Source organism: Mustela nivalis, assembly GCF_964662115.1.
Source record: "Mustela nivalis genome assembly, contig: HAP1_SCAFFOLD_2112, whole genome shotgun sequence".
NCBI lineage: Eukaryota > Metazoa > Chordata > Mammalia > Carnivora > Mustelidae > Mustela > Mustela nivalis.
This window is the reverse complement of record NW_028134552.1, coordinates 37,319-60,384: the sequence shown is the minus strand read 5'-3', so window position 1 is coordinate 60,384 and position 23,066 is coordinate 37,319. Positions and strand designations below refer to the sequence as shown.

The 23,066-nt window shown below is 37.8% G+C and overlaps 1 protein-coding gene across 1 annotated transcript; it reads right to left on the bottom strand.

Moving 5' to 3' along the window:
- Window positions 1-23,066, bottom strand: LOC309858271 (ankyrin repeat domain-containing protein 26-like). Its single transcript, XM_082750949.1, has 3 exons — window positions 22,928-23,066; window positions 7,109-7,154; window positions 1-238 (listed from the first exon to the last, which is right to left on the bottom strand). Exons 1-3 carry the CDS (start codon window positions 22,988-22,990, stop codon window positions 99-101), a joined length of 249 nt encoding a protein of 82 aa, XP_082607075.1. The 5' UTR covers window positions 22,991-23,066; the 3' UTR covers window positions 1-98.

Here is a 23,066-nt window from a genome sequence, read left to right as displayed (position 1 = left end):
TTTTCCTTTATTAAAGATTTTTGCATATCATACATTTAATAGGAAACAATTAAAATGTTGTGTAAACATCCAGTAAATAAATTTTTACTATTTATCTTTCAGATGCTATACTTTTGCTTCAGAAACTCTGAGTACTCTCTGTATGCTTTCGTTAAGTCGTCACAATCTGTATGTCTTTCAAAAGTAGATTCTAAAGAGGTGGCCTCACCAGGTAAGCCTAATCCAAATTCAGTAGCAGCTGAAAAGAAAAAGAATTACAGTCTTTATCTATAATAATTCATTTTTAATTAAAAGTCACTAAAAAAACAAAGTTGAAGCCTAATGAGTGTTATGAAGAATGAAATATGTCTAATACAACTACAATATAAAATACAAGATCACTTTTATTTTTATTTTCTCCTGCGTACTTTTTTTCATAATTTTTTCAGCATAACAGTATTTATTTTTTTAAAAAGATTTTATTTATTTATTTGACAGAGAGAAATCACAAGTAGGCAGAGAAGCAGGCAGAGAGAGAGAGAGGAGGAAGCAGGCTCCTTGCTGAGCAGAGAGCCCGATGCGGGACTCAATCCCAGGACCCTGAGATCATGACCTGAGCCGAAGTTCCCAGCTTAACCTACTGAGCCACCCAAGGCGCCCAAGTATTCATTGTTTTTGCACCACATCCAGTGCTCCATGCAATCTGTGCCCTCTCCAATACCCACCACCTGGTTCCCCCAACCTCCCAACCCCAACCCTTCAAAACCCTCAGATAGTTTTTCAAAGTCCATAGTCTATCATGGTTCACCTCCCCTCCCAATTTCCCTCAACTCTCTTCTCCTCTCCATCTCCCCTTGTCCTCCATGCTATTTGTTATGCTCCACAAATAAGTGAAACCATATGATAATTGACTCTCTCTGCTTGACTTATTTCACTCAGCATAATCTCTTCCAGTCCCGTCCATGTTGCTACAAAAGTTGGGTATTCATCTTTTCTGATGGAGGCATAATACTGCATAGTGTATATGGACCACATCTTCTTTATACATTCTTCCGTTGAAAGGCATCTTGGTTCTTTCCACAGTTTGGCGACCGTGGCCATTGCTGCTAGAAACATTGGTGCACAGATGGCCCTTCTTTTCACGACATCTGTATCTTTGGGGTAAATACCCAGCAGTGCAATTGCAGGGTCATTTTTTAATTGCAGGGTTATTTTTAATTTGAGGAATCTCCACACTGTTCTCCAAAATGACTGCACCAACTTGCATTCCCACCAGCAGTGTAGGAGGGTTCCCCTTTCTCCACATCCCCTCCAACACATGTTGTTTCCTCTCTAGTTAATTTTGGCCATTCTAACTGGTGTAAGGTGGTATCTCAATGTGGTTTTAATTTGAATCTCCCTGATGGCTAGTTATGATGAACATTTTTTCATGTGTCTGATAGTGATTTGTATGTCTTCATTGCAGAAGTGTCTGTTCATATCTTCTGCCCATTTTTTCATATGATTGTTTGTTTTGTGTGTGTTGAGTTTGAGTTCTTTATAGATCCTGGATATCAACTTTTTGTCTGTACTGTCATTTGCAAATATGTTCTTCCATTCCGAGAACCCTCTTTGTTTTGTTGAGTGTTTCCTTTGCTGTGCAGAATCTTTTGATCTTGACGAAGTCCCAAAACTTCATCTTCACTTTTGTTTCCTTTGCCCTTGGAGACTTATCTTGAAAGAAGTTTCTGTGGCTGATATCGAAGAGGTTTCTGCGTATGTTCTCCTCTAGGAATTCTGATGTATTCCTGTCTCACGTTGGGGTCTTTTATCCTTTTTAAGTTTATTTTTGTGTACGGTGTAAGAGAATGGTCGAGTTTCATTCTTCTACATATTGCTTCCCAGGTTCCCCAGCACCATTTATTGAAGAGACTGTCTTCTTCCCACTGGATACTTTTTCATTCTTTGTCGAAGATTATTTGACCAAAGAATTGAGGGTCCATATCTGGGCTCTCTACTCTGTTCCACTGGTCTATGTGTCTGTTTTTATGCCAGTACCATGCTGTCTTGGTGATCACAGCTTTGTAGTAAAGCTTGAAATCAGGTAATGTGATGCCCCCAGTTTTATTTTTGTTTTTCAACATTTCCTTAGCGATTCAGGGTCTTTTCTGATTCCATACAAATTTTCGGATTATTTGCTCCAGCTCTTTGAAAAATACTGGTGGAATTTTGATCGGAATGGCATTACAAGTATAGATTGGTCTAGGCAGTATAGACATTTTAACAATGTTTATTCTTCTGATCCAAGAGCATGGAATGGTCTTCCATCTTTTTATGTCTTCTTCGAGTTCTTTCATGAGTCTTCTGTAGTTCCTCGAGTACAGATCCTTTACCTCTTTGCTTAGGTTTATTCCCAGGTATCTTATGGTTCTTGGTGCTATAGTAAATGGAATCGATTCTCTAATTTTTCTTCCTGTATTTTCATTGTTAGTGTATAAGAAAGCCACTGATTTCTGTACATTGACTTTGTATCCTGCCACATTGCTGAATTGTTGTATGAGTTCAAGTAGTTTGGGGGTGGTGCCTTTTGGGTTTTCCATATAAAGAGTCTTGTCATTTGCAAAGAGAGAGAGAGTTTGACTTCTTCATTGCCAATTTGGATGCATTTTTTTTTCTCTTTCTTGTCCGATTGCTGTTGCTAGGACTTCTAATACTATGTTGAACATGAGTGGTGAGAGTGGGCATCCTTGTTGTGTTCCTGATCTCAAAGGGAAGGCTGCAAGCTTTTTCCCATTGAGGATGATATTTGCTGTGGATCTTTCATAGGTAGATTTGATGAAGTTCAGGAATGTTCCCTCTATCCCTATACTTTGAAGCATTTTAATCAGGAACGGATGCTGGATTTTGTCAAATGCTTTTTCTGCATCAATTGGGAGGACCTTGTGGTTCTTCTCTTTTCTCTTATTAATTTGTTCTATCACATTGATTGATTTGAGAATGTTGAACCATCCTTGTAGCCGAGGTATGAATCCCACCTGGTCATGGTGGATAATCTTTTTAATGTGCTGTTGGATCCTTGTTGAGAATGTTGTTGAGAAATTCTCCTTTTTGGTAGGGTCTTTGCCTGGTTTGGGGATCAAGGTAATGCTGGCTTCATAGAAAGAGTCTGGAAATTTCCCTTCTGCTTCAATTTTTTCAAACAGCTTCAGAAGAATAGGTGTTATTTCTTCTTTGAAAGTTTGGTAGAATTCCCCAGGGAATCTGTCAGGTCCTGGGCTCTTGTTTTTTGGGAGGTTTTTGATCACTGCTTCAATCTCATTACTAGATATTGGTCTGTTCAGGTTCTCAATTTCTTCCTGGTTCAATTTTGGGAGTTTATATTTTTCTAGGAATGCATCCATTTCATCTAGGTTGCTTAGGTTATTGGCATATAACTGTTGCTAATAACTTCTGAAGATTGTTTCTACTTTCTTGGTATTCATTGTGATCTCTCCCTTTTCATTCATAATTTTATGAATTTGAGCTTTCTCTCTTTTATTTTGGATTAGTGTGGCCAGTGGTTTATTGATCTTATTGACTCTTTCAAAAAAACAGCTTCTAGTTTCATTGATACTTTCTACTGCATCTCTGGTTTCTACCTCAGTGATTTTAGCTCTAATCTTGATGATTTCCCTTCTTCTGTGTGGAGTTGGTTTAATTTGTTGTTGATTCTCCAGTTCTTTGAGGTGTAGAGACAGCTGCTGTGTTCTGGATTTTTCAATTTTTTTGAGGGAGGCTTGGATGGCTATGTATTTCCCCCTTAGGACCTCCTTTGCTGTATCCCATAGGTTTTGGAGTGAAGTGTCTTCATTCTCATTGGTTTCCATGAATTGTTTCAGTTCTTCTTTGATCTCCTAGTTGATCCAAGCATTCTTAAGCAAGGTGGTCTTTAGCTTCCAGGTGTTTGAGTTCCTTCGGAACTTTTCCTTGTGATTGAGCTCCAGTTTCAAAGCATTGTGATCTGAGAATGTTCAGGGAATCATCTCAGTCTTTTGGTATCGGTTGAATCCTGATTTGTGACCCAGTATGTGGTTTATTCTGGAGAAGGTTCCATGTGCACTTGAGAAGAATGTGTATTCTGTTGTTTTAGGGTGGAATGTTTTGTATATATCTATGAGGTCTATCTGGTCCAATGTGTCATTCAATGCTCTTTTTTCTTTAATGATTTTCCACTTTGATGATCTATTTCTGAGAGAGGCATGTTAAGATCTCCTACGATTAGTGTATTCATATCAATGACTATCTTGATTAACAGTTTTCTTATGTAATTGGCTGCTCTCGTGTTGGGGACATAGATATTTCCAATTGTTAGATCATCTTGGTGGATACTCCATTTAGAATGATGTAGTGTCCCTCTGTATCTCTGACTACAGTCTTTAGTTTAAAATCTAATTTGTCTTATATGAGAATCACTACCCCGGCCTTCTTTTGAGGCCCATTGGCATGTAAGATGCTTCTCCATCCCTTCATTTTCAGTCTGGGTGTATCTTTAGGTTCAAAATGGGTCTCTTGTAGACAACATATGGATGGGTCCTGTTGTTTTATCCAATCTGCAACCCTGTGTCATTTTATGGGTGCATTTAGGCCATTCACATTGAGAGTGATTATTCATAGATACATTTTTATTGACATTGTGTTACCTTTGAAGCCTTTCTTTCTGTAGATTGTCTCTATATTTCTGTTCAATGCTATTCTTAGGTTCATTCTGCTTTTACAGAACCCCCTTAATATTTCCTGCAGTGTTGGCTTGGTGGTTGCATAGTCTTTTAAGACTTGCCGGTCTTGGAAACTCTTTATCTCTCCATCCATTTTGAATGTCACTCTTGCTGGATAAAGTATACTTGGCTGCATGTTCTTCTCACTTAGTGCCCTGAATATATCTTTCCAGCCCTTTCTGGCTTGCCAGGTCTCTGTGGACAGCTCTGACGTTTTCTGATGGGCTTTCCTTTGTACGTAAGGAGCCTTTTTGACCTAGCGGCTTTCTAGAGATTATATCTACATTTATGATTCCTCTATTTGACTATCAGTTGCCTTGATGTTTTTCTGGAATCTATAGTCGGGTAGAGACCGTTCAGCCTCTAGTACATGAATGCTGGTTCCATTAGCATGATTGGGAAAATTTTGATGAAGAACTTGTTCCACTATATCTTCCAGAATTCTTTCTTTCTCCTCCCCTTCAGGGATTCCAATAATTCTGACATTGAAATGTTTCATGGCATCCTTTATTTCCCTGATTCTGTTTTCATAGCTTCTAAGCTGTTTGTTCCAGGCTTCCTCCTGACTCTTTCTCTAAGTTTGTCCTCCAGATCACTAATTCTGTCTTCTGTCTCAGTTACCCTAGCTTTAGAGAGAATTTAGATTAGATTGGAACTCATTGAGAGCATTGTGAAGCTCATTCCTGGTAGCTTTCAGCTCTTCCCTAACATTGAAAACATGATCTCTCTTTGCTTTCAATTCAGCCCTAATCGGTTCCATTTGATCATTCATGGCTTTCTCCAACCTAACTATGCCTGGATAATTGTTAGCCTGAATTCTCTTTCTGACATATTGTCTATGTTGATAGCTGTTAGCTCTGTTGCAAAAGGCTCATCCTCTGTATTTTTCTTCTGTTGGGCATTCCTCCTCCTAGTGATCTTGGTGAGAGATGGCTGAATGGATGTAGCTGGATGTATCGACCGTGGTGCAGTCAAGGTGCACCCGGGAACGCTTCTGAGCAATCAGGATTCCCCACCCAAATGAGAGAAAAAAGAAAAGAAAAGAAAAGAAAGAGAGAGAAAGAGAGACAGGGAAGAAAGGGAAGATAAAAGAGAAGGTTCAGCCCAAATGGGCCCCAAGGTAAGATTGATGAAGTATACAAACAAAAACAGATAAACAAAAAGACTGCCCACTAGCGTCATCTGCTCCGGTAGAGATCCAGATGTGTATAATTCTGATATAGGCTGATTTTGTGGGTGATTGGAGTTCTTTGGAAGGTAATCAGCTCACTTTAGGATACAGGTTGAAAGGGCGCCTACTCCTACTTCCCAGCCATCCTGCTTACCTCATTCATCTATTCTTATCTCTGTGGTCAAGTATGGCAGGGCCCATTGGATTTTTATGGTCACGACCAGCAGAAAAGTCTCCTGTCTTTAGGAAGAGAGGGGAACCTTCCAGACCAACAAGCCACCTGATTGCTTCTACAAGATCACTTTTAAATATATTTTGCTCATGGTTGCCCACTGAGGTAATAGCTATTGTGGATAAATATCAGAGCTTCTGTTTTTCTCATTACAAGATGATAACAGAGCAGATCATATAGGACAGACTGAAAAATCAAGCAGGCAAGTTTCAGCGTTGAACATAAGAACTCACAGAAGGAAAATCCTAGTTTTCTATCAATATTGTCTGCTTTTTGGTGGAGGGGATATGTAAGCTGATACCTGAAGGACAGGGAAGAAGCATGTAGGTAGAGGGAAGATGCATATACAAAGAATGTACACAGAGAGTGAGAAAGAACACTTGTGGAACTGCAAGTAGTTGATGCTGAAGAGGTGGGAGAGCAAAGCCGCAGAGTAGGGTAAATGTTAGAAATAGAGAAGGCTGAAAAATCTGGCAAGAACCAAACTGATTTGGGTGTTTTTATTCCATGTATGGAGCTTGGAATTTTACCCAATGGCAAATGATAAATCAATGACAAAATCAATGACTGAAGATTTAAATGTCACCTGTCAAGTGACAGCTATTTGAACTATAATTGCTTAACTATTACCTAAGACAAGACTTCTTTTTTGGGGGGGGGGGGAGGATGTTTATATCATTAGCAGAAACAAGGATTTGAGAAAGCCCACATATTTAGGTTTACAGTTCCAGAGGGATGGCCAAAGTGAAGGAAGATTACAGCTTGAAATAACAGATAAATAGGCATTTGGAGATTTTTTTTAAAGTCTGAAACAATGACTAAATGAGGAATAAATATATATCTCATTATGTTTATGTTTTACATTTTATTAGATATATATTAAAAATTTTAACATAGTACCATTATCCAAACAATAGAAAACAATGCCATTTAGTATTCATAGTTTACTTCAGAAATCAATGACCACCTTAATTCAGAAATTTGGCAACATACCTTCCTTTGCTGCTCTAGTTAGAGTTTCGTCAAACTCCTGCAGCGCCTGAAATTAGTCAAATATTATTTATAATGTTCAAGTTAAACAAGAGACTTTACTGTAGGAATTATATATATCTTATGAAATGTGAACTTAAAATAACACTATTATGTCCTCCATGTTGTTATGCTCCACAAATAAGTGAAACCATATGATAATGGACTCTCAAGAGGAAAAGGGAGTTGAGGGAAATTGGAAGGGGAGATGAACCATGAGAGACTATGGACTCTGAAAAACAATGACAGTTTTGAAGGGGCTGGGGGTGGTAGGTTGGGGGAGCCAGGTGGTGGGTATTATGGAGGGCATGGATTGCATGGAGCACTGGGTATGGTGAATAAACAATGAATTCTGTTACACTGAAAAGAAATTAATTAAAAAAAATTTAATATAAAAAAACCACTACTAGAGACTAAGTTAGGGATTGCTTAAATAGAAAGATAATCACATAAATAAAATAAACCCCTACGTTTTTTAATCTTAGGTAACAGAAGAAATACAGGTAATGCTATTTAGATAAATCTGATAAAAAGTACAATTAATACTGGTCTATTAAATATACAAAATTTCTGGAAGTGGAGGAATATGGCAGAGGCGTAGGGGACCATAGTTTTGTCCAGTCCCTGGAATTCAGCTAGAGTTTTCAAATCATTCTGAACACCTGTGAACTCAACCTGAGATCTAAGAAAAGAACTGTTATAATTCTACAAATAGAAAAGTGACCATGTTCTGCAAGGTAGGAGGTGTGGCATGGAGAAGTGAATCCAAGGTGATACATGGGAAGATAAACTGTTGGTGGGGTGGGGTGCATAAACCGCTTATCAGAAAGTGATATAGCAGTGGCATGCAAACTGAAACTTTTATAAGTCTAATCTGATGAGAGACATCCCTGTTTGAAAAGCACTCAGGTGGAGAAGTAGGTCGGAATCCTTGGTAGAACTGCCTGATCTCAGGATCCCTGGGGTCACAGAAAGAATGGGGTGCCTGAGTATGGGAGAGTTCCCAGGTGTTTCAGCAGGGAAGCCAGATGCAATCAAAGAGCAGAGGAGGGGGCTTTCAGCTCAGTGTTGCCATTAACCACAAACCACATCCCGTTGGGTAACTGCTCTTAGGGTAAGGGCCCAACACACAGAAAAGCCAGGGCAAGACCTCCCTCCCTTCCCCTGTAGGAGCAGCATGAAGGCTTGCCACAGGAGACTGCAAAGTTTGGAAACTCCAAAGGGGGTAGCATGGCTGAGATAAAAATGCTCAAAGGTTGAGCATGCAGAGAGTGAATACAGAAATCAGGGAGACAAGAGTGATTGACAGATTTTCTGTGAGGGCACCCTGAAGAGTGGAGTGTGCCCACTTTCAGCTCTAGGGCTGGACACTGGGAGGCTCACATTTTCATTCTAATCCTCTCAAGTGGTGTGGAAAACCATCAGAGAACAAAAGCCACAAAGAGGAATCTGGAAGCCCTTACTTAGCCTGCCCCCTGGCAAGGGCAGTGCAATACCACCAGGGTGAAGACCTCCAAGAATCAGCTAAAGTTCAAAGGCTCCTCCCCCAGAAAATCAGCAAGAACTTAACCGCTAGGATCAACTTTAACCAATCATAGAGAACTCCAAAACTCTAGTGCTGGGGGAAAATACTTTATAGGACTCATGGCTCCTTAATCTTTCTAGTTTAATTTTCTTTTTTTTTTTTCCATTTCAACTAATTTCTCATTTTATCAACTCGGGTTTTTAAATTTTTTTATTTCAATTTTTATAGTTACATTCTACCCTTTCATAGTGTTTAACTTTATTTTTGATTATATATATTTTTTTCTTTCTTTACAATTTTGGGATGTAGTTTCCTCCAGCAAACAGACTAAAATATACACAGAATCTAGTGTATTGTTCTGTTCTCATCACCTGATTATATTCTCTCTCTCTTTTAATTTTTATTTTATTTATTTATTTATTTTGGTTTCTGGTCTCTTCTGATTGGTAAAATTTTATTTCTCTGGGGTTGTTGTTATTTTAGTATTTTGTTCTCTCGTTTTCTGTTCTTCTCTAGACAGAATGACTAGATGGAAAAACTCACCTGAAATAAGAGAACAGGAGGTACTACTGACTGTCAGGGACCTAATCAGTATGGATATAAGTAAGATGACAGAATTAGAACATGGAATAACAACTATGAAAATACTAGCTGGGCTTGAACAAAGCACAAAAGACACTGGAGAATCCCTTTCTGCAGAAATAAAAGAACAAAAATATTACCAAGCTGAAATCAAAAGGTTATTAAGGAGATGCAATAATAAAATGGAGGCTCTGCCTCCAGAAACAGTATGGAGTTTCCTCAAGAAGTTAAAAATATGACCCAGTAATTGTACTGCAAGGTATTTACCCCAAAGATGCAAACATACTGATCTGAAGGGGCACCTGGACACCAATGTTTATAGAAGCAATCTCCACAATAGCCAAACTGTGGAAAGAGCCCAAATGTCCATCAACAGAAGAATGGATAAAGAAGATGTGGTGTATATATAAATACAATGGAATATTACAAAGCCATCAAAAAAGGATGAATTCTTACAATTTACATTGATGTAGATGGAAATGTAGGTCACTATACTGAGAGAAATAAGTCAATAACAGAAATACAATTATCTTATTGTTTCATACATATGGGGAATATAAGAAACAGTGCATAGAATCATAAGGGAAGGGAGGGAACACTAAATAGAAGAAATCAAAGAGGGAGACAAATCATGAGAGTCTCTTAACTATAGGAAAATAAAACAGATGTTTGCTGAAGAGGAGGTAGGATGGGGTAGGTAATTGGGTGATGGGCATGAAAGAGGGCAGGTGATGTGTAAAGCACTGGATATTATATACAACTGATGGTTAACTGAACATTATATCTGAAACTGATATATCATGTATCAGCTAACTGAATAGAAATTTTAAAAAATTCATCACATACATAATGGGTAATGGTGAAATAAAACACTTCTTATCTTTTATAGACTTACTGAGCTATAATTAACTAATAAATATTAACTATTTCAAATTTAAAAAATTGGAGGCTCTAACGGGTAGGATAAACGAAACAGAAAGAACTAGTGAGATAGAAAACAAAATGATGAAGAATAAAGAAGTTGATAAAAAAAGATAGATAAACAATTACTGGATCACGAGGGGAGAATTCAAGAAATAAGTGACACCATAAACCAAAACAATATTAGAATAACTGGGATCCCAGAAGAGGAGGAAAGGAGGTGTGGCAGAAGGTATATCAGAGAAATTATAGCAGAGAACCTCCATAATCCAGGGAAGGAAAAAGGCATTCAAATCCAGGAGGCACAGAGAACCCCCTTCAACATCAATAAGAATAGGCCAACACTTCGACATATAGTAGTGAAGCTTGCAAATTTCAGAGACAAAGAGAAAATCCAGAAAGCAGCTCAGGACATGCCAGAAAAGACTGGCAAGGTATAGTCAGGGTGCTAAACCAGAACAATATGCAGCCAAGAATACTTTATTCAGCAAGGTTCTCATTCAAAATAGAAGGAAAGATAAAGAGTTCCCAGGACAAACAGAAACTAAAAAATCTGTGACCACCAAACCAGCCCTGCAAGAAATAGTAATGGGGATCCTTTAAGCAAAGCGAGAGCCTCAAAGTGAGATAGACCAGAAAGGAAACAATCTACAGAAACAATGACATTACAGGTAATACAATGGCAACTCAATTCATATCTTTCGATAATACCCTGAAAATTAATGGGCCTCATTCCCCAATCAAAAGACATAGGGTATCAGATTGGATAAAAAAGCAAGACCCATCAATATGCTATCTGCGAGAGATTCATTTTAGACCCAAGGACACCTCCAGATTGAAAGCGAGGGGGTGGAAAACAATTTACCATGCTAGTTGACATCAAAAGCAAGCCAGGGTGGCAATCCTTCTATCAGATAAATTAGATTTTAAGCCGAAGGACATCATAAGAGATTTGGAAAGACACTATCATAATTAAAGGATCTCTCCAAAAAGAAGATCTAACGATTGTGAAGAGTTTTTGCTCCTAACATAGGAGCAGCCAATTACATAAGCCAACTAATAACAAAATTAAAGAAACACATCGAGCATGATTCAATAAATAGGGGACTTCTACACCTCACTCACTGCAATGGACAGGTCATCTAAGCAGAAGATAAACAAGGACACAAGGGGTTTGAATGACACATTGGACCAGATGGACTTCACAGATAAATTCAGAGCACTCTATCCCAAAGCCACAGAATACATATTCTTTTCCAGTTCACAGGGAACTTTCTTTAGTAGAGATCACATATTGGGTCACAAATCAGGTCTCAACCAGTACCAAAAGTTTGGGATCATTCCCTGCATATTTCCAGAACACAGTCGCTTCAAGCTTGACTCAATCACAAGAGGAAATTTGGGAAGAACTCAAATACACAGAGGTTAAAGTGCATCCGACTAAAGAATGAATGGGTCAACCAGGAAGTTAAAGAACAAGTAAAAGAATTCATGGAACAAAGGAATTTGAAAACACAACCATTCAAAATCTTTGGGATGCAGCCAAGGAAGTCCTGACGAGGGAAGTATAGAGCAATACAAGCCTTCTCAAGAAATAAGAAAGGTCATAAATATACAACCTAACCTTCCCCCTAAAGGACCTGGAGAAACAACAGCAAAGAAAGCCTAAATCCCACAGGAGAGGCGAATTAATAATAACCAGAGCAGAAATCAATGAAAAAGAAATGGAAAGTACAGTAGAACGCAGCAACAAAATTAGGAGATGGCTCTTTGAAAGAATAGGATCGATAAACCCCTGCCCAGACTTTTCAAAAAGAAAAGAGAAAGTACCCAAATTAACAAAATCACAAATGAAAGAAGAGAGATCACAACCAACACCAAGGAAACACAATTTTGAGAACGTATAATGAACAACTGTTTGCCAACAAATTAGGCAATCTGGAAGAAAGAGTAACAGAAAAACCTGAACAGACCCATAACCAGCAAGGAAACTGAAGCAGTCATCAAAAATCTCCCAACAAAGAAAACTCCAGGGACAGATGGCTTCCCTGGAGAGTTCGACCAAACATTTAAAGAGGAATGAACACCTATTCTTCTGAAGCTGTCTCAAAAAATAAAAATGGACCGAAAACTTCTAAACTCTATGAGGCCAGCATTACCTTGATCCCAAAACCACACAAAGACCCCACCAAAAAGGAGAATTACAAACCAATACTGCTGATGAACACAGATGCAAAAATTCTCACCAAGATACTAGCCAACAGGATCCAACAGTACATTAAAAGGATTATTCACCATGAATAAGTGGGATTTGTTCCTGGTCTGCAAGGGTGGTTCAACATCCACAACTCAATCAATGTGACACAATATGTTAATAAAAGAAAGAACAAGAACCATATGATACTCTCAATAGTTGCAGAAAAACCACGTGACAAAGTACAGCATCCCTTCTTGATTAAAACTCTTCATGGTGCAGGGATAGAGGGAACATACCTCAACATCATAAAGCCATCTACAAAAAGCCCACAGCGAGTATCGTTTTTCAATGGGGAAAAACTGAGAGCTTCACTCCTAAGGTCAGGAACACGGCATAAATGGCTACTCTCACCACTGTTGTTCAGCATAGTACTAGAGGCCCTAGCCTCAGCAATCATACAACAAAAAGAATAAAGGCATCTGGATCAGCAAGAAGTCAAACTCTCACTCTTTGCAGATGATGTGATACTCTATGTGGAAAACCCAAAAGACTCCACCCTAAAATTGTTAGAAGTCCTACAGGAATTCAGCAAAGTGGCAGGATATAAAATTAATGCACAGAAATCAGTTATATTTCTATACACCAACAATGAGATAGAAGAAAGAGAAATTAAGCAGTCAAAGCCATTTACAATTGCACCAAAAACCATTAAGATACCTAGGAATAAACCCAACCAAAGAGGCAAGGGATCGGTACTTGCCTCTTCGATAAACTATCAAACACTCACAAGAGAAACCGAGGAAGACACAAAGAAATGGAAAAACCTTCCATGCTCATGGATTGGAAGAACAAATTCTGTTAAAATGTCTATGCTTCCCAGAGCAATCTATACGTTCAACACAATCCCTATCAGAATACCATCAGCATTTTTTTCAGAACTGGTACAAATAATCCTAAGATTTGTATGGAACCAGGAAACACGTCAAATAGCCAAAGGAATGTCAAAAAAGGAAACCAAAGCTGGTGGCATCACAATTCCGGACTTCAAGCTCTATGACAAAGCTGTCATCATCAAGACAGTATGGTACAGGCACAAAAACAGACACACAGGTCAATGGAACAGAATAGAGAGCCCAGAAATGGACCCTCAACTCTATGGTCAACTAATCTGTGACAAATCAGGAAAGAATGTCCAATGGAACAAAAGACAGTCATTCCAACAAATGGTGTTGGGAAAACTGGACAGCCACAAGCAGAAGAATGAAACTGGACCATCTTCTTACACCACACACAAAAATAAGATTCAAAATGAATGTAAGACCTACATGTGAGACAGGAGTTGGGGTAAATTGGAAGGGGAGGTGAATCATGAGAGACTATGGACTCTGAAAAACAATCTGAGGGGTTTGAAGTGGCGGGGATGTGAGAGGTTGGGGTAACAGGTGTTGGGTATTATAGAGGGCACGGATTGCATGGAGCACTGGGTGTGGTGGAAAAAATAATGAATACTGTTTTTCTGAAAATAAATAAATTGAAAAAATTAAAAAAAGATCCTAAAAGAGAACACAGGTTGTATTCTCTCTGACTCTGGCCAAAGCAACTTCTTGCTACAAACATCTCCAAAGGCAAGGGAAACAAAGACTTCATCAAGATAAAAAGGTTTTGCATAGCAAAGGAAGCACCTGACAACATAAAAAGATGACGTACAGAATGGAAAATGATATTTGCAATTGAACATATTAGATAAGGGCTAGTATCCAAAATCTATAAAGAACTTATCAAACTCAACACCCGAAAAACAAACAATCCAGTCAAGAAATGGGTAGAAGAAATGAACAGACATTTCTCCAAAGAAGACACACAAATGGGCAACAGACATGAAAAAAATGCTCAACATCACTTGGCATCAGGGAAATTAATACAAATTAAAAGCACAATGAGATATTATCTCACACCTGTCAGAATGGCTAAAATGAACAAGTCAGGAAACAACAGATGTTGTCAAGCATGCAGAGAAAGCAGAAACCGCTTACACTGTTGGTAGGAATATAAGCTGATACAGCCACTCTGGAAAACAGTAGGGTGGTTCCTCAAAGACGAACAGACACAGCAATTGCACTACTATGGATAGACCTCAAAGATATAAATATATTGATCCAAAGGGGCACCTGAACACCAATGTTTATGCCAGCAATTTTATTTATTTATTTATTTATTTATTTATTTATTTATTTATTTATTTGAGACAAAATGAGAAATAGAGAGCATGAGTGGGGGAAGAGGCAGAGGGGGAGGAAATAGCAGACTCCCCACTTAGCAGACAGCCTGAAGTGGGGCTCTATCCCAGGACCAAGGAATCATGAGCTAAGCTGAAGGCAGTCACTTAACCAGGTAAGACACCCAGGCACCGCTTGGTACCCTACATTAGACCACATCTTGGGCATTCAGAGAGAGGATACCTTTCATGAGTAAGAAAATTGTAAATGGGAATACTTATAATATACAGCTGACTCTTGACCAACATGGGTTTGAATGGTGCAGGTCTACTTACACATGGACTTTTTTTGATACTGTATTTTAGTGTATTTTCTCTTATGTTTTTCTCATTAACATTTTTTCTCTAGCTTTATTGTGAGAATATAGTATATAATATATGTAATGTACAAAACCTGTGTTAATGAACTATTTATGTTATAAGTAAGGCTTCCAGTCACCAGTAGGCTATTAGTAGTTTAGTTTTTTAGATTCCATGCAGAAGCGAAATCATATGGTATAGGCCTTTCTCTGCATTATTTCACTTAGCATAATACTAGGTCTATCAATGTTGTCACAAATGGCAAGATCCCATTCTTTTTTATAGCTGAATATATATATATATATATATCACATCTTCTTTATTCATCTATTCATCTATTGATGGACACTGAGGTTGCTTCCATACTTTGGTTATTGTAAATAATGTTTCAAAAGACATAGGGGTGCATATAACTTTTCAAATTAGTGTTTTCATTTTCTTTGGGTAAATACCCAGTAGTGGAATTACTGAATTGTACTGCATTTCTATTTTTAATTTTTTGAGGAATCATAACATTTTTTGACAATACCATTCTATTCAGGCCTTATAAAATTAATAATCTGACAATATTACTAGACAGCCTTTTAAAACTAATAACTCAATACCACTTGATGGGAAAAACTTTTATTGAAGCAATTTTATAATACCATTAATCAATACTATGTAAAATATAAAATATTTTTATATGACATGACAAGGAATTACCAATGTAATGTTACTATCTTTTCCCCCATAATTTCCTAAATATTTACTTCTGTGACCTTTATTTCCTGGAGAGAACTGTGTTTAGATGTAGAAATAGCTTGAAGTCCACTAATAAGGAGAACGCATTTGCAATTTTATTTATACTTTTCCATTTATCAAAAAATTAGGAGGGTAAGAAAATTATACACAGAAAAACAATGTTCAATGTATCAGCAAATTTTAATTCAAAGAATTATTAACTAGAAGGATTTTCTCATAACTGTTAGTTTTCAAACTATGGCTCATAGAAATCTTAGGGTCCAATGGGACATAGCAGGATTGAGGGACAAGGAAGTCTATAGGTGTAGTCTCCTTTCTCCTTTAGCTAAACAGGTCTACTTGTCTCTGTTTTATATAATACAGTTTAATGCAAAATGGTTCACCTGCCCTTCCAATTTCCCTCAACTCCCTTCTCCTCTCCATCTCCCCTTGTCCTCCATGCTATTTGTTATGCTCCACAAATAAGTGAAACCATATGATAATTGACTCTCTCTGCTTGACTTATTTCACTCAGCATAATCTCTTCCAGTCCCGTCCATGTTGCTACAAAAGTTGGGTATTCATCCTTCTGATGGAGGCATAATACTCCATAGTGTATATGGACCATGTGTTCCTTATCCATTCGTCCATTGAAGGGCATCTTGGTTCTTTCCACAGTTTGGCGACCGTAGCCATTGCTGCTATAAACATTGGGGTGCAGATGGCCCTTCTTTTCACTATATCTCTATCTTTAAGGTAAATACCCAGACTATGGACTCTGAAAATCAATCTGATGGTTTTGAAGGGGCGGGGGGTCGGAGGTTGGGGGAACCAGGTGGTGGGTATTAGAGAGGGCACAGATTTCGTGGAGCATTGGGTGTGGTGCAAAAACAATGAATACTGTTATGCTGAAAATAAATAATTTTTTTTTTAAAGCTAAGTTCTATTCTTTGGGAAAAAAATTTTTCCCCAGGGCACCTGGGTTGCTCAGTGGTTTAAGCTGCTGCCTTCAGCTCAGGTCATGATCTCAGGGCCCTGGGATTGAGTTCTGCATTGGGCTCTCTGCTCGGCAGGGGGTGTGCTTCCCTTCCTCTCTCTCTGCCTGCCTCTGTGCCTACTTGTGATCTCTCTCTGTCAAATAAATAAATAAAATCTTTTAAAAAAAAATTTTCCCCCAGCAGTATAAAAGTCACTAACTTAGTCAAAGTCCCTAATTATACATAAGAGACAAAAAGGCTTCAGAAAGATTGTAGTTTGCCTGAGGTCAAAAAACCACCTCATTGCAAGCCAGGCATGTGTTTTAGTTCTTACTGAGCCTAGTGTTTTATGAGAGTTCCTTTCTCATATTCAGGAAAAATACATGCATTTTTAACTAGAACTCAAAGAAAATGAATACATAAACCTTTGTCATGTGGTTCAATAAAGTTAAAGCATTAGGCAGAAAACAGCTTTCTAACCATAATTTTTTACAGTCATGAACAGAAATAAAGGAAGGAAGTTACCTTAACTCCTATTAGTAACAGTCAATATATTCAATTTATAAGCATAAATTTTTTTAAAGATTTTTATTTGACACACAGAGAGAGAAATCACAAGTAGGCAGAGAGGCAGGCAGAGAGAGAGGAAGAAGCAGGCTCCCTGCTGAGCAGCGAGCCCAGTGTGGGACTCAATCCCAGGACCCTGGGATCATGACCTGAGTCGAAGGCAGAGGATTAACCCACTGAGACACCCAGGTGCCCTATAAGCACAATTTTTTTTAACTTGAAGGGACACAGAACTTGAAGAAGAAAATCTTTAATTGAACGAAATAACCTGAAACTGAGGAAATTCTTCCTTGAAAGAATAATTCATTTCCTTCAAATAAAACTTGGTTTATCAAAATCAATCAACAAATGAGTTACCTATGTTGTGAGTTATTTATAGCAAAATTTAAAACACTGAACAGATTTCTCTTTGCCATCTAGCTTCTCCATTAGTTCATATGTACAAAAGACACGATTAACTTTAATTATAAATTAAATCCACTCAGAAATTATAGGTAAACCTTCATTTCCATGTGAGAACACTTCTTTACCTTCTTCATGACAGGAAAGGAGATTTACCTAGTGGGTGAATTTGGGAGAAGGCACTAAGCAATGCTATGTGCTTCCAAATCTCTTCTTTGTAAAACTATGCCTGCCATAGTAGCATGAATTGAGGTCTGCTTTCATCTTTGTGGGATGGGCATCAAACATCTGTTCCTTCCATTTACAACTCTGTGTGGAAGTGCCTAATTTGAAATAAAGTATTAGGAAGTTCGCTGTGGCTACATACCTAAGACAGATCCTCCAAGTTGTTACTATGTATTCAAGTCACTAAGCTTGTCTCCAGCTGCCTGACTCCTGTGTTCTCAACTCAGAAAAAGAAGAGCAATGTCATCTGCCACCTACTCCACCATAGTTCCAACAAGAAAAATGATCAGACAATACTTAGAAATGGTTTCTTCTTCCTTGACTTTATACCTAACATTCATTATTCAAAGCAACATACGTTAAAGAGGGAAAAAAGCTGAAAAGAACAATTTAAGAAATAATCAGAAAGTAAGACAAAATGAGGAGATAGAGGAATATGTTCCAAATGAAAGAACAATACAATGCTTCAGAAAAATAACTAATGAAACAGAGATAACTAATATCCCTGATAAAGAGTTCAAAGAAATGGTCATAAAAATGCTCAGCAAACTTTGGAGAATGGATGGATTCAGTGAGAACCTCAACAAAGAGAAAATAAAATGAAGAACCAATCAGAGCTGAAAAATACAATAACTGAAAAGAAAAAATACACCAGAGGGAATCAACAGCAGATTAAAAGCTGCAGATGAACAGATCAGTGATCTACGGGACAGGGCAGCAGAAGCCATCCAAGCCAAAAAACAAAAAGACAAGAAAATTTTTAAAATGAGGACAGGTTAAGGGACCTCCTAGGATCAAGCCCCACACCAGGCCCCATGCTCAGGGAGTCTGCTTCTCCCTCTTTCTGTGGCCCTCCCCTCCCATCTGTGTTCTCTCTTGCTTGCTCTCAAAAATAGATTAAAAGAAAGAAAGAAGAAAGAAAGACAAGGCCATAACTAGAAATAAGAAAATTATGAAAGAGTTTTCTTAGTAAACGCAAACATACAATAAAAGTAATAGATCAGTTTTATAAAGTCGGTATGAATGTTAAAAGACAAAAGTAGTAACAACAATTGTATCTACAGTAATTAGTTCAGAGATACACAAAATAAAAAGATGTAAACTAAGACATCAAATACATAAAACAAGGTGGGGTGGAAAAATGTAGTGTTTTTAAAATGTGTTTGAACTTAAGTAACCATCAACTTAAAGACTTCTATATGCATGGGATGTTATATATGAACTTCATTGTGATCACTAAAGAAAGTCCTCAAATTAGGAGGGATGAGAGCAAGACAATAAGTAAACCAAATGAAAAAACAAGATTGAGGCCTCACTTACCATGAGCCTATGCTACTTTTGTCTACATTAGTAAGACCATGAATATACTTTCAAAACCATAAACCTATGTACATTGATTGAAATGGATATTTTAATAACAATGATACACAATGGAAACCAGCTGCTACTTAAAGACTCCCTATTATTCCCATCTTAGTCATCAGTCATTCAAGTGATGCCAAGGTAGATATTTGTGAACTTCATTTTTAAAATTCCAGTTGTGGGGCACCTGGGTGGCTCAGTCAGTTAAGGATCTGATCTTGACTTTGGTTCAGGTCATGATCTTGGGATTGTTGAGACTGAGCCCTGCATCAGGCTCTGCACTGAGTATGCAGCCTGCTTACACTCTGCACCTCACCCCCCACTGCCAGCTTGCATGTACTCTCTCTCACCCTCTCTATCTCTCTAAAAAAAAAAGAGAGAGAGAGAGAAGAAGAATCCTGTATCTGTTTGATTTGATTTAGCGATTTAGAAAATGCTCTACCAATTGCTCAGCAGGACATTTTGTAAAAATTGAAATAGAAGTGTTATAAGTTTTAAAAAATGCTCCAAGTAACACAACAATTAAGGATGTACTCTCAGTTCTATTTTCAACATTCTGAGGAACCTCCATGCTGTTTTCCAGAGTGGCTGCACCAGCTTGCATTCCCACCAACAGTGTAGGAGGGTTCCCCTTTCTCCACATCCTCGCCAGCATCTGTCATTTCCTGACTTGTTGATTTTAGCCATTCTGACTGGTGTGAGGTGATATCTCATTGTGGTTTTGATTTGTATTTCCCTGATGCCGAGTGATATGGAGCACTTTTTCATGTGTCTGTTGGCCATCTGGATGTCTTCTTTGCAGAAATGTCTGTTCATGTCCTCTGCCCATTTCTTGATTGGATTATTTGTTCTTTGGGTGTTGAGTTTGCTAAGTTCTTTATAGATTCTGGACACTAGTCCTTTATCTGATATGTCGTTTGCAAATATCTTCTCCCATTCTGTCAGTTGTCTTTTGATTTTGTTAACTGTTTCCTTTGCTGTGCAAAAGCTTTTGATCTTGATGAAATCCCAATAGTTCATTTTTGCCCTTGCTTCCCTTGCCTTTTGCGTTGTTCCTAGGAAGATGTTGCTGCGGCAGAGGTCGAAGAGGTTGCTGCCTGTGTTCTCCTCAAGGATTTTGATGGATTCCTTTCGCACATTGAGGTCCTTCATCCATTTTGAGTATATTTTTGTGTGTGGTGTAAGGAAATGGTCCAATTTCATTTTTCTGCATGTGGCTGTCCAATTTTCCCAGCACCATTTATTGAAGAGGCTGTCTTTTTTCCATTGGAAATTTTTTCCTGCTTTGTCGAAGATGAGTTGACCATAGAGTTGAGGGTCTATTTCTGGGCTCTCTATTCTGTTCCATTGATCTATGTGTCTGTTTTTGTGCCAGTACCATGCTGTCTTGATGATGACAGCTTTGTAATAGAGCTTGAAGTCCGGAATTGTGATGCCACCAACGTTGGCTTTCTTTTTCAATATCCCTTTGGCTATTCGAGGTCTTTTCTGGTTCCATATAAATTTTAGCATTATTTGTTCCATTTCTTTGAAAAAGATGGATGGTACTTTGATAGGAATTGCATTAAATGTGTAGATTGCTTTAGGTAGCATAGACATTTTCACAATATTTATTCTTCCTATCCAGGAGCATGGAACATTTTTCCATTTCTTTGTGTCTTCCTCAATTTCTTTCATGAGTACTTTATAGTTTTCTGAGTATAGATTCTGTGTCTCTTTGGTTAGGTTTATTCCTAGGTATCTTATGGTTTTGGATGCAATTGTAAATGGGATTGACTCCTTAATATCTCTTTCTTCTGTCTTGCTGTTGGTGTAGAGAAATGCAACTGATTTCTGTGCATTGATTTTATATCCTGACACTTTACTGAATTCCTGTATAAGTTCTAGCAGTTTTGGAGTGGAGTCTTTTGGGTTTTCCACATATAGTATCATATCATCTGCGAAGAGTGATAATTTGACTTCTTCTTTGCCGATTTGGATACCTTTAATTTCCTTTTGTTGTCTGATTGCTGAGGCTAGGACCTCTAGTACTATGTTGAATAGCAGTGGTGATAATGGACATCCCTGCCGTGTTCCTGACCTTAGCGGAAAAGCTTTCAGTTTTTCTCCATTGAGAATGATATTTGCGGTGGGTTTTTCATAGATGGCTTTGATGATATTGAGGTATGTGCCCTCTATCCCTACACTTTGAAGAGTTTTGATCAGGAAGGGATGCTGTACTTTGTCAAATGCTTTTTCAGCATCTATTGAAAGTATCATATGGTTCTTGTTCTTTCTTTTATTGATGTGTTGTATCACATTGACTGATTTGCGGATGTTGAACCAACCTTGCAGCCCTGGAATAGAACTGCCCTATGACCCAGCAATTGCACTATTGGGTATTTACCCTAAAGATACAAATGTAGTGATCCAAAGGGGCACATGCACCCGAATATTTATAGCAGCAATGTCCACAATAGCCAAACTATGGAAAGAACCTAGATGTCCATCCACAGATGAATGGATCAAGAAGATGTGGTATATATACACAATGGAATACTATGCAGCCATCAAAAGAAATGAAATCTTGCCATTTGCGACAACATGGATGGAACTAGAGCGTATCATGCTTAGCGAAATAAGTCAAGCAGAGAAAGACAACTATCATATGATCTCCCTGATATGAGGAAGTGGTGATGCAACATGGAGGCTTAAGTGGGTAGGAGAAGAATAAATGAAACAAGATGGGATTGGGAGGGAGACAAACCATAAGTGACTCTTAATCTCACAAAACAAACTGAGAGTTGCTGGGGGGAGGGGGTTTGGGAGAAGGGGGTGGGATTATGGACATTGGGGAGGGTATGTGCTTTGGTGAGTGCTGTGAAGTGTGTAAACCTGGTGATTCACAGACCTGTACCCCTGGGGATAAAAATATATGTTTATTAAAAAAAAAAAAAAAAAAAAAAAAAAAAAAAAAAAAAAGGATGTACTCTCAGGTGAGAAAATGACAGCAATTACAACTGAAAAAGAAAAATTAATCTCTTATTTTATTTTATTTTATTCATAAAAAGGACTTATCATAGGCTCTTTTAAATAATAAATATCCATATGTGATTATGTGTTTGGATTCTTATTGTTCACTTATACATAGGGGTGGGAATAATGGGTAATAGCAAACTTTACAATTGTTATGAACCATTGCCAACCAGGAAATTAATCAAAGCATCTAAGTATAAATTTCATTAGTGAGCAATAAAAGTTACTTTCTAAAATCGAATTTAGATGTAGGTTTTTAAGAAATTTAAAATGTGTCCATTTTGGGGTGCCTGGGTAACTTAGTCAAGTGTCTGACTCTTGTTTTTGGCTCACGTTATGATCTTAGAATTGTAAGACTGGGCCCCATGTAGGGTTCCACACTCAGCAGGAAGTCTGCTTGAGAATCTCACACTCTCTCCCCCTCTTGTACACTCTCTCTCTAAAATAAATAAAATCTTGAAAAAAAATAAAATGTCAGTTTAGTTATATTTATTGATAAAGGTTATAATAGGTATCTCTTGAAAGTAAGAGTTCCAGGATCTAAGAAAAAAATCAAAATTTCTGTCTCATTTCTTTATTAGCACAAATAATTATGACTTTTACTTAGTGTGTATTAGTTAGCTAAACAACTCAGAATTTTACCAAATTAAAAACAAAAATTATATCAGGAATCTGAAACCCAAGGAAAAAAAGGAAAAATAATATAACTAACCTTGGTGATGTAAGTATCGATGTCATTACTTGAACGCCTTGAGTTTGAGGTACCAATCACCATGTTTTCTCTTAGAGAAAAATCTCTATTGAATAGCGAGCTATTATTATTAACATTTATACCATAAGGCAGATCTGGG